This window comes from Coregonus clupeaformis, chromosome 35 (assembly GCF_020615455.1).
Source record: "Coregonus clupeaformis isolate EN_2021a chromosome 35, ASM2061545v1, whole genome shotgun sequence".
NCBI lineage: Eukaryota > Metazoa > Chordata > Actinopteri > Salmoniformes > Salmonidae > Coregonus > Coregonus clupeaformis.
Window position 1 is genome coordinate 16,190,169 of NC_059226.1, and position 18,385 is coordinate 16,208,553.

At 44.5% G+C, this 18,385-nt stretch overlaps 2 protein-coding genes across 2 annotated transcripts; one reads left to right on the forward strand and one right to left on the reverse strand.

Annotated features, from left to right (window-relative positions):
* Positions 1–543: 543 nt before the first annotated feature.
* On the reverse strand, positions 544–3,310 carry LOC121569480 (nucleoside diphosphate kinase A). The gene is made up of 5 exons (XM_041880462.1): positions 3,203–3,310; positions 1,571–1,700; positions 1,356–1,457; positions 1,056–1,168; positions 544–797 (listed from the first exon to the last, which is right to left on the reverse strand). The coding sequence occupies exons 2-5, from the start codon at positions 1,694–1,696 to the stop codon at positions 680–682; spliced, it is 459 nt and encodes a 152-aa protein (XP_041736396.1). The 5' UTR covers positions 1,697–1,700; positions 3,203–3,310; the 3' UTR covers positions 544–679.
* Positions 3,311–3,795: 485 nt separating this feature from the next.
* On the forward strand, positions 3,796–10,571 carry LOC121570521. The gene is made up of 9 exons (XM_045211154.1): positions 3,796–4,214; positions 4,417–4,955; positions 5,140–5,176; positions 6,347–6,654; positions 7,137–9,313; positions 9,412–9,471; positions 9,588–9,841; positions 9,965–10,052; positions 10,363–10,571. Exons 1-9 carry the CDS (start codon positions 4,194–4,196, stop codon positions 10,524–10,526), a joined length of 3,648 nt encoding a protein of 1,215 aa, XP_045067089.1. The 5' UTR covers positions 3,796–4,193; the 3' UTR covers positions 10,527–10,571.
* The last annotated feature ends 7,814 nt before the right edge of the window (positions 10,572–18,385 follow it).

The window sequence follows — 18,385 nt, forward strand, 5'->3', positions numbered from 1 at the left end:
AAGCGTTGAATACCCCTGCTACTAAGTTGCACCAACTCAAACAGGAACCAATTTAGCAGGCATATAGGGCAACGGCCTGCGTCGAAGACTGGTGTATTGTCAGGTAAATCAAGAATGTTGCAGTTGACAACACCTACCCTTTTCAACGCAATAAATGCCTACATCTGTGACATTTCTACCAAAACCTCCCATCAGGCATGCCCCACAATGGAACGCACCAGTGTCAGTCAGAACAGTTCCTACACTATGGTGGTGGAATTGGGTTGTTTACAATTAGGAATTCACCCCACGTCACCGGCAACTACTCTGCATACTGTAGAGGGCACCCTGAAGGGTAATGCCTTAAATGGCATGTACGTAACATTTTCCACAGCATGACTTGTCATTTGTTATGGATATATTGAAGCCCCTTCAATAGAGGCCCACATGCACTGAACAGAAGCCAGAGGACACTACCAATTATTTTATCAAACATGTTCACATTTCCCAGTCCCCTACACAAAGCCCCCCGCAGTTTCAAAAGTAAACTAGGCGAGCCTCACATTCTAATTCATGATTTTTATTGACATGATTCTTTAAGTGCTTGAAAGTCACAAGGTACATGAACAAATTCCAGATCAACAGCATTCAGAATGGGTTTGATGGGGTGTGAGGAGAAAAGTTTCCAGTTCCATTTTATTTACTCATACAGGAATCCATGTTGGCAGCTCTTGTACTCGACAATCTCCTCTGGCTTGAACCACAGGGCAATCTCCTTGTTGGCACTATCGAGGGAGTCACTGCCGTGGATGATGTTCCTGTAATGGCAAAAGGATACAAATCAGAAACTCTGCATCATGCGGATAATGGGCTTAGATTTATTGGAACTACAGCAGGGTACATATTCCTCTATACATGCCAGTTTGCCTGTAGAAAATTCATTATAGCTTGAATATTTCATCAGATTCCTGTCCAATGATGTACACCTTTACAGGTTGCACCTCTACTCACGTTGGTTGAGCACTTCCTACTTTCCATATCAGAGTCTGTATAAACAAGCATCAGTGGACACATACCTGCCAAGCGTGATGCAGAAGTCTCCGCGGATGCTGCCGGGTTTGGAGTCTGCAGGGTTGGTCTCTCCCAGCATCAATCTGCCGTTCTTCACAACGTTCAGGCCTTCCCAGATCTGAAAGCAAGGGAGGATAAAATAATGGAGAATTGAGTGGAACGATTAATTATATCACAAGCACCGCTCAAGAGAACCTGAAGTATAGTGTCCAGGGTGGCATTAGCAGTGAGCCACTATGAATCTAGCAATGAGCCAGCATTTTGAAACGGGCTGTGCGTAGTGCATGCGTGGGGAGGATAGTTACCATGGCAACAACTGGACCGGAATGCATGAATGAGCAAAGGCCGCCATAGAAGGGCATGGCCTTCAGATCAATGTAGTGCTGCTTGACAAGGTCCTCAGACGCCTGCAATCACAAAAAAAAAAACTCAGTTCAATGCCTCAAAATCAATATTAAGCAGCTAAATGCCATTGAACCGTACTAGAAGGGCCTCTGAACAGATTCAGTTATTCACATACCTGGATCATCTTCATGGCCACAAGCCTGAAGCCCCTCTGCTCAAAGCGCTTAATGATATCTCCCACAAGCCCCCTCTGGACACCATCAGGCTTGATGGCAATGAAGGTACGTTCGGTGTTAGACATGGTGCTGCAACACAGGAGGATAGATATTGAGTGACTGAAATGGCAGTGGGCCATCAGTGAAATGCACATTAATGGAAAAACTGCCTAATTTGTGGTCTTGGCAATTCAAATCCCCCATCCCCCGTAAACTGAAATTGTTGAATTAGCTGGAGTAAGCCAGGCTACTCTGCACAACCTTTGACCAATGTACTGCCAGTTGACAGCTCTTCAATGTCACCTAGACTGCTATGGAGTGAACAGATGTACTGTGGCTAGTGGGAAAGTGGGCAAGGACAGCACAATTCTATTCTTATCACCCATCCTGCGGAAAGTATTCCCACATGCCCATTCCATGCCTATGGGGTATTTAGTATGAACAATTTGCTTTCGTTGCCAATGCGCAACTGATGTTTCATACATGGGCAAACGAGACATTTTTTACTGGTACTGTAGCTTAGTTACTGTTGTACAAAGTGAACTCAGGCTTTAGTATAGTTATGTTTAGATCTATAGAAAGTACAGTTCACTACACTGAACTGCAGCCAGATGCTGCAGCAGTGTTAAACTGTCTGGTTCAAACGTCATTTCATTGAGCTTTTTAAAATAGTAATATTCAAAACCTACACCGACTTAACAGCGTTCAAACTATAAACGAGTCATCTAATCAAATTACAACCACACCCTGCGCCGGAACCAGTCGAATTGTGCACATATTTGCAAGCTTGGCAATACATTAGTTAGCATTTTTACATCGCGATGGGCTGATTGTTAAATTCTCCCACCGTTTGAATGACAGCAAACCACGAAAAGTAACTAGTTAACTGGCTACGTCCCGATTAAATACAGATCCGAGTGTTACACCGGCATTAATATACTTTTCAAAGCGAGCTAAGGACGTTAGCGCCATGAACTTGAGTACATCCCATTGTTGAAAGCAAGCGGCCATATTTGGTACAGATCAGATGCCACATGGCCCGGCTTTCCACGGTCTTTAATCGAAATAAATTCCAAGTAGATTAAAGTAGAATTGTCAAGTACTTGCCACCTACAAGTGAGCTTATAGTAACACGAGAGGGACAAATAATTGACTTATGGTAACCCGCAAGGCTTAACTAGTTAGCCATGTGAATTAGCAGTTGTCACCCCGTAAGCCAGTCACGTCCGGTGAAACTGAAATGCACAGCACCGGAGTTACCGCGTTACATTCAACTAATTAACTATCGTTAAGCATGCTATAACTACTCCAAGTCATTGGTTTACTATTAGGATGAGACTTAACTTTAAAAGAGTCACTCAATGTATATCAATTAACTAGCTAACGTTAGTTAGGTATAAACGGGCAAAACACCACGCCGTTACGTGGCATGTTAGCTAGTCAATGCGAAAGGCAAAACACAACCGACACGGATCCACCAACTTCCTAAAAACATGAAATGAATAGAACCGCAACGTGAGATGCGTAAAACACAATGCTATGATATAATGCAAAATGAAGGGAGTTGTAACACCACCATTCAAGCAGCATACCTTTAAAGTTACGATGTTGAGACTGACAGAAGACCCTGGACACAACCGTTCAAGACAGAGACAAAATCAGTAAGGCTGAGATGATGATGAGAGCTAGTTTATAAAGGCTGCCCAGTGAATGGGTGGGGCTTGGATGAGGTCAAAAATTGATTGACATGTTGCCTGCTTTTAATCACCCATGTTCTTTTGTGCATTCTAGCGCCACACAACAGTTAATGGTGATATCGACATGTGCTGTCAAATATTCGAGTCTAGACATTGGGAAGTGCATAATTATATAGCATAGCAACACCAAAGGTTGATATCAGCAGACTAATTATTATTATTATTAACCAAAATGGTATCTGTTGCAAAGGGTGGGTGGGTTTTTTAAGTGGGTGTACATGTTTGTTTGTTTGTTTTTTATCAAAGAAACAGGCGTAGGTGTAAATATATATCAGAGCCTTACATTTTACAAACACAATTTGAAACAATTTTCCTTTACATATTTTGGATGAAGTCTGCTTGTGGTGGCCGATTTTTATTTTTTATTTTTTATGAGGCAGAATTGATTTGACTGGAATAGTGTCTAGTCTGGTATCTGTTGTTGTCATTTAAGCAATAATGCCTGAGAATCCGATAATTATTGTGTGACAACTCACGACAAGGCTGTTCTGAGGCCCGAGGCGAAGCAACTTTTTTTATGAGGCAGAATTGATTTGACTGTAATGGTGTGTAACGCTCAGTGGTCTAGTCTGGTATCTGTTGTTTTCATTGTTGATTTTGCCGCTACCTGCTGACTGTTGCAGTTACCGCACAATTACGTCTGCGATGTATATCTATTACGTCATACGTGATCACGTTCGAAACAGATCAGATAACATTTGACTCTTCATTCAGTCATCAAGTTGGTGTCGTTGGTGGTTGAAAATGTATTATCCCGCATTTTATTGCAATGTAATTGTATCATAATTTTTTAAAAGCATTAATATGTGATACAACTGGAGATAATATGGAGAAGAAAGAAGTGGAGGTAGGCTTTGTTTTTCAGATTTTTTTAAATAGAGATGTATATTTTTTATATTAAACATTTTGAAAGGCAAGATAAGTCTTGCCATCTGCCAAATTCAGAAATAGTGAGTAATTGGGTAAAGGTGATCGCCAAGGTGATATATAGTGATAAATAATGTAGGCTAATTAATGAGAGTTGAGAAAGGTGATATGTAAAATCTCAGAGAGAGATGCAGGAGGCTGATCCAGAGTCAGCCGGACCATCTCAGTCAGAGGAGACTGAAGCAGAGAGAGAGATGCAGGAGGCTGATCCAGAGTCAGCCGGCCCATCTCAGTCACAGGAGACTGAAGCAGAGAGAGAGATGCAGGAGGCTGATCCAGAGTCAGCCGGACCATCTCAGTCAGAGGAGACTGAAGCAGAGAGAGAGATGCAGGAGGCTGATCCAGAGTCAGCCGGCCCATCTCAGTCACAGGAGACTGAAGCAGAGAGAGAGATGCAGGAGGCTGATCCAGAGTCAGCCGGACCATCTCAGTCAGAGGAGACTGAAGCAGAGAGAGAGATGCAGGAGGCTGATCCAGAGTCAGCCGGCCCATCTCAGTCACAGGAGACTGAAGCAGAGAGTGAGATGCAGGAGGCTGATCAGGACTTAGCCGGCCCATCTAACACATGGGAGCCACAGCAGACTTCTCATTACAACCTGTCCTTGGCCCGGAGAAGCTCCTCCTCAGAACTCGAATTCTCAGGGGAGGAGATGAATGAGAAGTAGGTAGCTCTTTGTCTTCCCCATACTTACCTCCTATTCTCTATACTGTGTGTTCTGCAACTGACCAAAGAACCAATCAGAGGGTGTGTTTGTGGTGTACATGTATATAGGCTAGTCCCGTAGAGGTCAAGGGTTAGATAGTTTTAATAATTAACAGTACTCATCTATTTATCCCTTTTGCAGGCAATGGATTCTTTCGACTGAGAATATGCATGAAAGGGTGAGTTAGAGTTAGCGCTGGAATTTTCTAACATCAGGGAGACGGTAAAATAGACTATGGGTGCATCCCAAATGGTGCCATTTTCCAAATATATGCCCCACCTTTGATCAGAACTCTATGGGCCCTGGTCAAAAGCAGGGCACTATATAGGGAATAGGGTGCCATTTGGGATGCAGTCTAGATCAGGGATGGGCAACTGGTGGCCGTGGATCCCCTTTTGTAAGCCCGCGGATCAATAAAAAAAATGAATGGAACTCAGTCAGGGTCTCAACTTATTGTTGAGAGTTAGAATAGTAGAATACACAAGGTGCCGTTTTCAATTTTGGTTTTGCATCAGCAGTTTTTCTCTTGCTATGTCAGTCACTGACAGTCACTCAATTAGCCCATGTCAGCTAAAACATTTTTGGGGGGTAAGTTAGTCTAGCGGCCAGCTATCTAAATTTGTAGTAATCATGGTCGAATGGGGAGGGGGCAATGGGGAGGGGGCATTGATTTTGTTAGTCACGCTCACTCAGATATCAAATGAGTAGAATTACATGAAAGTAGTTCTACAATTTCAAAATGTTCTCTCTGCCCCAGGGTAAAATGTGTAGAATTGCAGCAAACTTGCTTTAAAACGGCAAAAAAATGTTCTACGCCACATGGCAAAATGTGCAGAATTGCAGGAAATTAACCCTAAAACTTCAATTTTGTCTCTCCACTGTCAAGAGGGGATCCGCTAAAATCATTTGCTGGCAGAGTGGGGGGCAGGCCCCAACAAAATGTTGCTTGGGGCCCCCAAAACGCAAGGGCCGACTCAGACTACATGTGTGGGTATGGATGTGGGAATGAAGACCCGCGAGCCACTGCGGCCCCTCATGATGAGTTCAGATTTTTTGGCCCCCACGCCCATAAAAGTTGCCGATCCCTGGCATAGATATTCTATTACAATACTACAGTAAATGTACCAGGAGCTGGCGAGTCAGCACTTTGAGTCTAGACAATGGGAACCTGGTGAGCAGGCTTTATATCTCAACAACAAGGTCGGAGGAAGTTGAATAGAATAACTTTATTTAATAAGTTGTGGCATTCAGGTTAGATAATAAAGACATCACAATGTAGACAGACGGTGGATTTAATTGAATGTTCAATTTTAGAACAATCTTTCCCGGCTGTTCTTTTACATTACAGTCCACCATAGTTGAGGCTCATGCTAAGTGCAAGAACATCGTGTCATGGGTGAAGGAGGACTCTTCAACAGTGGTGGTCCCTGCCCTTGATTTCATCATGTACAGGCATTTGCCCTGGTCACCATCATCATCTTCATCAACTTCCTCCTCCTGGTCTTCAGTCGTAATCAATGAAGCAGATCTGGAAGCGGCCTCCGTATGCCGCAGCGTCAGATTCAACCTTGGGCCAAGTCATGGGCCAAGCGAGGTCACCAGCCCTAGAACTGGTGCCAGGACACGGAACCCAACTCCCTTCCCCTCCCTCCTTTCGTATGTACCCCCCTGTAGCTTATTCCTCCCCATAATGGTTGGAACAGTTAATTCCTTAACTTCATACATGTGTATAAATAATGACTTCTCTAAAATGATTTATTTCCACTGAATACAGATGTAGGAACTTACGTTTGCTACAGCAGGAAAAGAATCCTGCAGCATTAGGAAATGTGAATTAATATCTGGATTATAATTAATGGACATTTTTGAAGGGATTGATACATTATTCGTAAGGGAAAAAAATCTAGTCTGAAATTTCAAAGTGGACTTCAGAAGCCTTTTAAAACCTCAAATACACTATACGTTTTACATTTCCTACATTGCAGGAAAGTTCTCCTGCAACAGGGTGATCAAATTAAGATCCTGCATCTGTATGACTTTAGTTGATTCTTTTAAATAATGTTTTAAAGCAGTGTTTGTGTCCAGAAAGGTTTGTTATTGTCGTTGTTACCATATCTTTGTTGTGGGGTGCTCTTCAGGTCAGAGGAGTCTTTGGGAAATGAGGAAGAAGATGACAACCCAAGAAGATATTCCTCAGCATCTGAGAACGGAGATAGAGAGGATTGGGACAGACCCCACTCAGACCCCCTGAGGTCTGTGTTCGGACTGTCTCACAACTTTATCTTCAGTCAGGTTCACAGAGACGCCCGCAGGTCCCTGAGTGAGGTCATACTGCCATCCATCCAGAGGAGACCAAAGAAGATGAGGCCTATTATTCTGTCTGCGGACACCAGGCTGATCATGGCCATTGTGGAGATCATCTTCAAGCAGATCAACGCCAGACTAGCCCAGCTCATGCTGATAGGAGGGGCCAGTCAGGGAGCCGAAGCTCCTTCCACCAGCATCAGCTCACCAAGCAGTCAGTTTGCTGAGCAGTTGCTGCGGACAATCACAACCACAATGAATGGCCATACTATGGGACAGATGGCGCTCACTTGGCTGTCTGGAAAGTCCGCTAACGAGATTGAGAGAGAGCTAGGACGACTGGCAGGTCAGGTCATTGTTGCAACCATCAGCAGCATCCAGAGGGTGAAGAGCGACGCTCAGACAGGACATGAGGTGCGGGTGTCCTACTTCCTGTCAGCGGTGTCGGCCGAGGTGCAGAGTCTGGTGGTCCAGAGAACGGAGACCAGGATGTCAGGAAGCGACCACCTGCTGAACCTGTCTCGGGCAAAGATCAACAGGGCCGTCGAGCTGAAAATGGCTGAAATGTACGGTAGATCCCTGTGGGATTGGTCCCTGACAGAACAGAATATCCAGCTAGGTCATGACAGAATCACTGCCATGTCCAATGATTTGGTGGATTTGGTGGTCGATGATACCCTGGATGCCCTTGGTTATCTAGAGAACCAGGCATTTTCCAGGTCCCAGAGCGCTGGCTCCCGGACAGGGATTGAAGGCCTCGACATTGATGGTGTGGCAAGGGACATGGTCCGGAAAGCTGCAGCCAAACTCAAGGCATCCATGTCTGAGTTTGAGCTGGAGGGGGGATCCAGATACTCACAGGGCAGCAGTGGTCCCTCGAACCACTCACCTCTGTCTCGCTCCCACTCCGACCTGAGGATGCTCTGTGTCCGGTCAGCAGTGTCAGTCAGAACTGCCCTGCAAGTGATAAAAACAGAGCTTGACAGCAACTCAGACGAGTCCTTTGTTCCATGCCAGATGTCTAGAAACCTTCTAGCACGTCTAGTGTCGAGTGTCGAGAGCATCAGCGATCTGGAAATTGGTGAGATGCTCCAGGGCCCCTCAGCAATCATGGAGCCGGAGGCTGTGAGAGAACACCCAGACATATCCTCCACTGCCATCTACCACTCCCTGCTCATTGATTGTCCATTCCCACCATCAGAGAGGATTCAGGAAACAATTATTCTAAGCCGTCCACTCACTGCACAGGATGTGACCACACAGGGGGAAAAGCAGCATCCTGCTGACCTTCAGACCGACAACCTAATGGCAGAATACTCTGCCAAGGCCCAAGGGGTAGTGACTCAGGTCATAAGAGATGCTTCTTTGACCATCGACATCCTGTCAGCCCACGTCTCCTCAAGGAACATTGCTGAGGCCTCAACTAGCATTCTTGAGTCCCTTCTAGTGGACTTAAACGAGGCAATTGAGGTGAGTAGGGCAGGTAGGATCAAGTTCTGGGAACAGGTCCGGTTATCCTCCCAGAAACTTTACAGCACAGCTGTGAACGAGCTGAAGAGTTTGTACACTGGTTGCCACCTCACCAATGAGCGGGACCACCAGGATACCCATTTAACTGCTGACAAAATCCAGGACATGGAAGTGTCTACCAACAATGACCTCAAAGACCCAACAGTTGCAGTCAGCCAGGAGTCAGTCAGACACAGCGCCAAGAAGATCCTCAGCAAGGTTCTGAATGTGATCAAGGCCGGAGTAGCTGCCTCAGAGCACTCATCTGTGGGTGAGCAGATGACCGAAGAGTGGCAGGTTGCCATGGAGATGTTTGACTCCATTCTGAACAGGCTAGAAGATGATGAGCCTGATGTGGGTGAAGAGGATCATCTTCATGTGATGTCGGTCCATGACATCTACCAGGATGTCTCATCTAAAACCTCTCAGGTTTGTATGGCGGTGACCGGCCAGGCGATGGACACGCTGACCGATGATGTGTCAGCCGCGACCTCTGTGCGTGGTAAGTAAAATGACCACTTTTCATTTATTTTATTTTGTAATATGCACTAAATTGAATTATTTTTTATTTTTTATTTTTTTTCACCTTTATTTAACCAGGTAAACCAGATGAGGACAAGTTCTCATTTACAACTGTGACCACGCCAACTCTCGTGTCATGTAGGATTCACTCATGAGCTTAATAGTTTTATTGCAATTGTGTTCATTGGATTTTCAAGATTGTGTATTATTGTAAAATATACACAACATAACTATTTTATCTCTTCTGCCCCCAGATATTCTTCTGCCCAAATCAAAGAGAAGTCTCTTCCAGGCCACAAGTACCCACAGGTCAGGCACTAGCCAGGCCTCCAGTGACGTTCTTGCTGAGCTCCATGCCAACCGCCCTGACACCGCATTGCCTGTGAAGTGCACTTCTACAGCTGTTGCTGATACAGAGACTCGTCACGTCCCCTCTGCCAGAGTGAAGAAGAAGAGCCAGGGCTGGAGGTTCAGTTACTGCCCAAAGTTGCCAACGGTCAAGATCAAGGTATGGAGCTCCATGTTTGGGGTTTTTCCCCGTCATTACGGCTAAAATAGAATTTGAAGCTAATGGGGTCAGAGTGAGACATTGTGGGGCGTCTAATGGAAAGATGAATTTACTCGGCAACAGGTGTTCAAGAGCAGAGTGGAACCAGAGAGCCACCCCGCTCAAAAGGAGCTGCCTTCGCAGCGTTTCAGCACCTCTCGAGTTGCGCTGGGTAAGCGACACACAATGATGATCATTTGATTTTGATGCATTGCCAAGATGTGGCCTGTGGTCAGAGTGAATGCAGCTTTACTGAGTTTAATGCTGAGATGTATTAATCCATCCATAATGCTTTCTCTGATCAAGGCCACTGAGTTTGACGAGCTGTCAGGCAAACATTGTAGCGACTTTCACATTTCCCAAGGTCAAAATCGTAGATTCTGTCATTCTGATGTATTACCATTTGTTTGTGCTGTGGTTGGAGAGAAGGAAAGTACATTTGATATGTTCAATTCTGATCCTGCAATGTTCTCTTATCACAGATGATGATCATGCTGTCCCATTCATTCCCCAACCTGAGGACGACCTGCCACCAGCACCTGCACAGGAGTCCCGTAAACATCCCCTGTTGGTCAGGGTGTTCCGGGCCATTTCCAGAGCCATCTCGAAACCGTTCAAGGGCTGTGATTTTTGCAAGAAGAATTAGAAAGATTTAGCCATCACCATCTAATAAACATATTAGCAGCATTGATTTGTGTGTCTGCAGTCATATTTAATAGACTCTCTTGACATGGCATTTTAGTCATTTAGCAGACACTCTTATCCAGAGCTACTAGGGGTAAATGCCTTGCTCAAGGGCACATTGGCAGAGGTGTCATTTTTCACTTAGTCAGCTCGTGGATGTGAACCAGCAACCTTTCGGTTACTGGCCACCGCTCTAAACCTTCATATCTGCAAACACTGAAGTGATACGGGGTTGGCCCAACTGAACATTTCACACCAGATTTGTACAGTGGGGAAAAAAAGTATTTAGTCAGCCACCAATTGTGCAAGTTTTCCCACTTAAAAAGATGAGAGAGGCCTGTCATTTCCATCATAGGTACACGTCAACTATGACAGACAAAATGAGGAAAAAAAATCCAGAAAATCACATTGTAGGATTTTTAATGAATTTATTTGCAAATTATGATGGAAAATAAGTATTTGGTCACCTACAAACAAGCACGATTTCTGGCTCTCACAGACCTGTAACTTCTTCTTTAAGAGGCTCCTCTGTCCTCCACTCGTTACCTGTATTAATGGCACCTGTTTGAACTTGTTATCAGTATAAAAGACACCTGTCCACAACCTCAAACAGTCACCCTCCAAACTCCACTATGGCCAAGACCAAAGAGCTGTCAAAGGACACCAGAAACAAAATTGTAGACCTGCACCAGGCTGGGAAGACTGAATCTGCAATAGGTAAGCAGCTTGGTTTGAAGAAATCAACTGTGGGAGCAATTATTAGGAAATGGAAGACATACAAGACCATTGATAATCTCCCTCGATCTGGGGCTCCACGCAAGATCTCACCCCGTGGGGTCAAAATGATCACAAGAACGGTGAGCAAAAATCCCAGAACCACACGGGGGGACCTAGTGAATGACCTGCAGAGAGCTGGGACCAAAGTAACAAAGCCTACCATCAGTAACACACTACGCCGCCAGGGACTCAAATCCTGCAGTGTGAGATGTGTCCCCCTGCTTAAGCCAGTACATGTCCAGGCCCGTCTGAAGTTTGCTAGAGTGCATTTGAATGATCCAGAAGAGGATTGGGAGAATGTCATATGGTCAGATGAAACCAAAAAATATAACTTTTTGGTAAAAACTCAACTCGTCGTGTTTGGAGGACAAAGAATGCTGAGTTGCATCCAAAGAACACCATACCTACTGTGAAGCATGGGGGTGGAAACATCATGCTTTGGGGCTGTTTTTCTGCAAAGGGACCAGGACGACTGATCCGTGTAAAGGAAATAATGAATGGAGCCATGTATCAAGAGATTTTGAGTGAAAACCTCCTTCCATCAGCAAGGGCATTGAAGATGAAATGTGGCTGGGTCTTTCAGCATGACAATGATCCCAAACACACCGCCCGGGCAACGAAGGAGTGGCTTCGTAAGAAGCATTTCAAGGTCCTGGAGTGGCGTAGCCAGTCTCCAGATCTCAACCCCATAGAACATCTTTGGAGGGAGTTGAAAGTCCGTGTTGCCCAGCGACAGCCCCAAAACATCACTGCTCTAGAGGAGATCTGCATGGAGGAATGGGCCAAAATACCAGCAACAGTGTGTGAAAACCTTGTGAAGACTTACAGAAAACGTTTGACCTGTGTCATTGCCAACAAAGGGTATATAACAAAGTATTGAGAAACTTCTGTTATTGACCAAATACTTATTTTTCACCATAATTTGCAAATAAATTCATTAAAAATCCTACAATGTGATTTTCTGGATTTTTTTTCCTCATTTTGTCTGTCATAGTTGACGTGTACCTATGATGAAAATTACAGGCCTCTCTCATCTTTTTAAGTGGGAGAACTTGCACAATTGGTGGCTGACTAAATACTTTTTTCCCCCACTGTATGTTCCATTTGCTGTGTTAAGAACATTTCAATATTTGTAATATACTTGCAATAAACTTGCAAACTGAGAAGGCATTTCAAAGCAGCTTTGATTGTATTGACCTTGGTGAAAATGTGTTTAAATTACATTGCATATATATATATACAGTGGGGAGAACAAGTATTTGATACACTGCCGATTTTGCAGGTTTTCCTACTTACAAAGCATGTAGAGGTCTGTAATTTTTATCATAGGTACACTTCAACTGTGAGAGACGGAATCTAAAACAAAAATCCAGAAAATCACATTGTATGATTTTTATGTAATTCATTTGCAATTTATTGCATGACATAAGTATTTGATACATCAGAAAAGCAGAACTTAATATTTGGTACAGAAACCTCTGTTTGCAATTACAGAGATCATACGTTTCCTGTAGGTCTTGACCAGGTTTGCACACACTGCAGCAGGGATTTTGGCCCACTCCTCCATACAGACCTTCTCCAGATCCTTCAGGTTTCGGGGCTGTCGCTGGGCAATACGGACTTTCAGCTCCCTCCAAAGATTTTCTATTGGGTTCAGGTCTGGAGACTGGCTAGGCCACTCCAGGACCTTGAGATGCTTCTACGGAGCCACTCCTTAGTTGCCCTGGCTGTGTGTTTCGGGTCGTTGTCATGCTGGAAGACCCAGCCACGACCCATCTTCAATGCTCTTACTGAGGGAAGGAGGTTGTTGGCCAAGATCTCGCGATACATGGCCCCATCCATCCTCCCCTCAATACGGTGCAGTCGTCCTGTCCTCTTTGCAGAAAAGCATCCCCAAAGAATGATGTTTCCACCTCCATGCTTCACGGTTGGGATGGTGTTCTTGGGGTTGTACTCATCCTTCTTCTTCCTCCAAACACGGCAAGCTATATTTTTGTCTCATCAGACCACATGACCTTCTCCCATTCCTCCTCTGGATCATCCAGATGGTCATTGGCAAACTTCAGACGGGCCTGGACATGCGCTGGCTTGAGCAGGGGGGACCTTGCGTGCGCTGCAGGATTTTAATCCATGCCGGCGTAGTGTGTTACTAATGGTTTTCTTTGAGACTGTGGTCCCAGCTCTCTTCAGGTCATTGACCAGGTCCTGCCGTGTAGTTCTGGGCTGATCCCTCACCTTCCTCATGATCATTGATGCCCCACGAGGTGAGATCTTGCATGGAGCCCCAGACCGAGGGTGATTGACCGTCATCTTGAACTTCTTCCATTTTCTAATAATTGCGCCAACAGTTGGTGCCTTCTCACCAAGCTGCTTGCCTATTGTCCTGTAGCCCATCCCAGCCTTGTGCAGGTCTACAATTTTATCCCTGATGTCCTTACACAGCTCTCTGGTCTTGGCCATTGTGGAGAGGTTGGAGTCTGTTTGATTGAGTGTGTGGACAGGTGTCTTTTATACAGGTAATGAGTTCAAACAGGTGCAGTTAATACAGTTAATGAGTGGAGAACAGGAGGGCTTCTTAAAGACAAACTAACAGGTCTGTGAGAGCCAGAATTCTTACTGGTTGGTAGGTGATCAAATACTTATGTCATGCAATAAAATGCAAATTAATTACTTAAAAATCATACAATGTGATTTCCTGGATTTTTGTTTTAGATTCAGTCTCTCACAGTTGAAGTGTACCTATGATAAAAATTACAGACCTCTACATGCTTTGTAAATAGGAAAACCTGCAAAATCGGCAGTGTATCAAATACTTGTTCTCCCAACTGTATATACAGTTGAAGTCGGAAGTTTACATACACCTTAGCCAAATACATTTAAACTCAGTTTTTCACAATTCCTTACATTTAATCCTAGTAAAAATTCCCTGTTTTAGGTCAGTTAGGATCACCACTTTATTTTAAGAATGTGAAATGTCAGAATAATAGTAGAGAGAATGATTTATTTCAGCTTTTATTTCTTTCATCACATTCCCAGTGGGTCAGAAGTTTACATACACTCAATTAGTATTTGGTAGCATTGCCTTTAAATTGTTTAACTTGGGTCAAATGTTTGGGTAGCCTTCCACAAGCTTCCCACAATACGTTGGGTGAATTTTGGCCCATTCCTCCTGAGTCAGGTTTGTAGGCCTCCTCGCTCGCACACGCTTTTTCAGTTCTGCCCACAAATGTTCTATACGATTGAGGTCAGGGCTTTGTGACGGCCACTCCAATACCTTGACTTTGTTGTCCTTAAGCCATTTTGCCACAACTTTGGAAGTACAGTCGTGGTCAAGAGTTTTGAGAATGACACAAATATTAATTTTCACAAAGTCTGCTGCCTCAGTTTTTATGATGGCAATTTGCATATACTCTAGAATGTTATGAAGAGTGATCAGATGAATTGCAATTTATTGCAAAGTCCCTCTTTACCATGAAAATGAACTTAATCCCCAAAAAACATTTCCACTGCATTTCAGCCCTGCCACAAAAGGACCAGCTGACATCATGTCAGTGATTCTCTCGTTAACACAGGTGAGAGTGTTGACGAGGACAAGGCTGGAGATCACTCTGTCATGCTGATTGAATTAGAATAACAGACTGGAAGCTTTAAAAGGAGGGTGGTGCTTGAAATCATTGTTCTTACATTTACATTTTAGTCATTCAGCAGACGCTCTTATCCAGAGCGACTTACAGTTAGTGAGTGGGAATTGAACCCACAACCCTGGCGTTGCAAACACCATGCTCTACCAACTGAGCTACATCACTGCCGGCCATTCCCTCCCCTACCTTGGACGACGCAGGGCCAATTATGCGCCACCCCATGGGTCTCCCGGAAGCGGCCGGCTACGACAGAGCCTGGATTCGAACCAGGATCTCTAGTGGCACAGTTAACACTGCGATGCAGTGCCTTAGACCACTGCGCCACTCGGGAGGACCGAGTGTTTGTCCTCTGTTAACCATGGTTACCTGCAAGGAAACACGTACCGTCATCATTGCTTTGCACAAAAAGGGCTTCACAGGCAAGGAGATTGCTGCTAGTAAGATTGCACCTAAATCAACCATTTATCGGATCATCAAGAACTTCAAGGAGAGAGGTTCAATTGTTGTGAAGAAGGGTTCAGGGCGCCCAAGAAAGTCCAGCAAGCGCCAGGACCGTCTCCTAAAGTTGATTCAGCTGCGGGATCGGGGCACCACCAGTGCAGAGCTTGCTCAGGAATGGCAGCAGGCAGGTGTGAATGCATCTGCACGCACAGTGAGGCGAAGTCTTTTGGAGGATGGCCTGGTGTCAAGAAGGGCAGCGAGGAAGTGCACCAGTCCCTCCTGCAGCAAAGCACCCCCACAGCATGATGCTGCCACCCCTGTGCTTCACGGATGGGATGCTGTTCTTTGGCTTGCAAGCATCCCCCTTTTTCCTCCAAACATAACGATGGTCATTATGGCCAAACAGTTCTATTTTTGTTTCATCAGACCAGAGGACATTTCTCCAAAAAGTACGATATTTGTCCCCATGTGCAGTTGCAAACCATAGTCTGGCTTTTTTATGGCGGTTTTGGAGCAGTGGCTTCTTCCACGCTGAGTGGCCTTTCAGGTTATGTCGATATAGGACTCGTTTTACTGTGGATATAGACACTTTTGTGCCTGTTTCCTCCAGCATCTTCACAAGGTCCTTTGCTGTTGTTCTGGGATTGATTTGCACTTTTCGCACCAAAGTACGTTCATCTCTAGGAGACAGAAAGCGTCTCCTTCCTGAGCGGTATGACGGATGCGTGGTCCCATGGTGTTTATTTTTGCGTACTATTGTTTGTACAGATGAACGTGGTACCGTCAGGGGTTTGGAAATCGCTCCCAATGATGAACCAGACTTGTGGAGGTCTACAATTTTTTTTCTTAGGTCTTGGCTGATTTATTTTCATTTTCCCATGATGTCAAGCAAAGAGGCACTGAGTTTGAAGGTAGGCCTTGAAATACATTCACAGGTACACCTCCAATTGACTCAAATAATGTCAATTAGCCTATCAGAAGCTTCTAAAGCCATGACATCATTTTCTGGACTTTTCCAAGCTGTTTAAAGGCACAGTCAACTTAGTGTATGTAAACTTCTGACCCACTGGAATTGTGATACAGTGAATTATAAGTGAAATAATCTGTGTGTAAACAATAGTTGGAAAAATTACTTGTTTCATGCACAATACAGATGTCCTAACCGACTTGCCAAAACTATAGTTTGTTAACAAGAAATCTGTGGAATGGTTGAAAAATGAGTTTTAATGACTCCAACCTAAGTGTTTGTAAACTTCCGACTTCAACTGTATATATATATATATACAGTGAGGGAAAAAAGTATTTGATCCCTTCTGATTTTGTACGTTTGCCCACTGACAAACAAATGATCCGTCTATAATTTTAATGGTAGGTTTATTTGAACAGTGAGAGACAGAATAACAACAAAATAATCCAGAAAAACGCATGTCAAAAATGTTATAAATGTAGTGGCATTTTAATGAGGGAAATAAGTATTTGACCCCTCTGCAAAACATGACTTAGTACTTGGTGGCAAAACCCTTGTTGGCAATCACAGAGGTCAGACGTTTCTTGTAGTTGGCCACCAGGTTTGCACACATCTCAGCAGGGATTTTGTCCCACTCCTCTTTGCAGATCTTCTCCAAGTCATTAAGGTTTCGAGGCTAACGTTTGGCAACTCGAACCTTCAGCTCCCTCCACATATTTTCTATGGGATTAAGGTCTGGAGACTGGCTAGGCCACACCAGGACCTTAAATTGCTTCTTCTTGAGCCACTCCTTTGTTGCCTTGGCCGTGTGTTTTGGGTTATTGTCATGCTGGAATACCCATCCACAACCCATTTTCAATGCCCTGGCTGAGGGAAGGAGGTTGTCACCCAAGATTTGACGGTACATGGCCCCGTCCATCGTCCCTTTGATGCGGTGAACTTGTCCTGTCCCCTTAGCAGAAAAACACCCCCAAAGCATAATGTTTCCACCTCCATGTTTGACAGTGGGGATGGTATTCTTGGGGTCATAGGCAGCATTCCTCCTCCTCCAAACAAGGCGAGTTGAGTTGATGCCAAAGAGCTCAATTTTGGTCTCATCTGACCACAACACTTTCACCCAGTTCTCCTCTGAATCATTCAGATGTTCATTGGCAAACTTCAGACGGGCCTGTATATGTGCTTTCTTGAGCAGGGGGACCATGCGGGCGCTGCAGGATTTCAGTCCTTCACGGCGTAGTGTGTTACCAATTGTTTTCTTGGTGACTATGGTCCCAGCTGCCTTGAGATCATTGACAAGGTCCTCCCGTGTAGTTCTGGGCTGATTCCTCACCATTCTCATGATCATTGCAACTCCACGAGGTGAGATCTTGCATGGAGCCCCTGGCCGAGGGAGATTGACAGTTATTTTGTGTTTCTTCCATTTGCGAATAATCACACCAACTGTTGTCACCTTCTCACCAAGCTGCTTGGCGATGGTCTTGTAGCCCATTCCAGCCTTGTGTAGGTCTACAATCTTGTCCCTGACATCCTTGGAGACCTCTTTGGTCTTGGCCATGGTGGAGAGTTTGGAATCTGATTGATTGATTGCTTCTGTGGACAGGTTTCTTTTATACAGGTAACAAGCTGAGATTAGGAGCACTCCCTTTAAGAGTGTGCTCCTAATCTCAGCTCGTTACCCGTATAAAAGACACCTGGGAGCCAGAAATCTTTCTGATTGAGAGGGGGTCAAATATTTATTTCCCTCATTAAAATGCAAATCAATTTATAACATTTTTGACATGCGTTTTTCTGGATTTTTGTTGTAGTAATTCTGTCTCTCACTGTTCAAATAAACCTACCATTAAAATTATAGACTGATCATTTGTTTGTCAGTGGGCAAACGTACAAAATCAGCAGGGGATCAAATACTTTTTCCCTCACTAATAAATGCCTTTTCAACAAATTTTTATGCATACATTTCCAGTTGGGGGAGGGGTATGGGTTGTGGCCCATCAT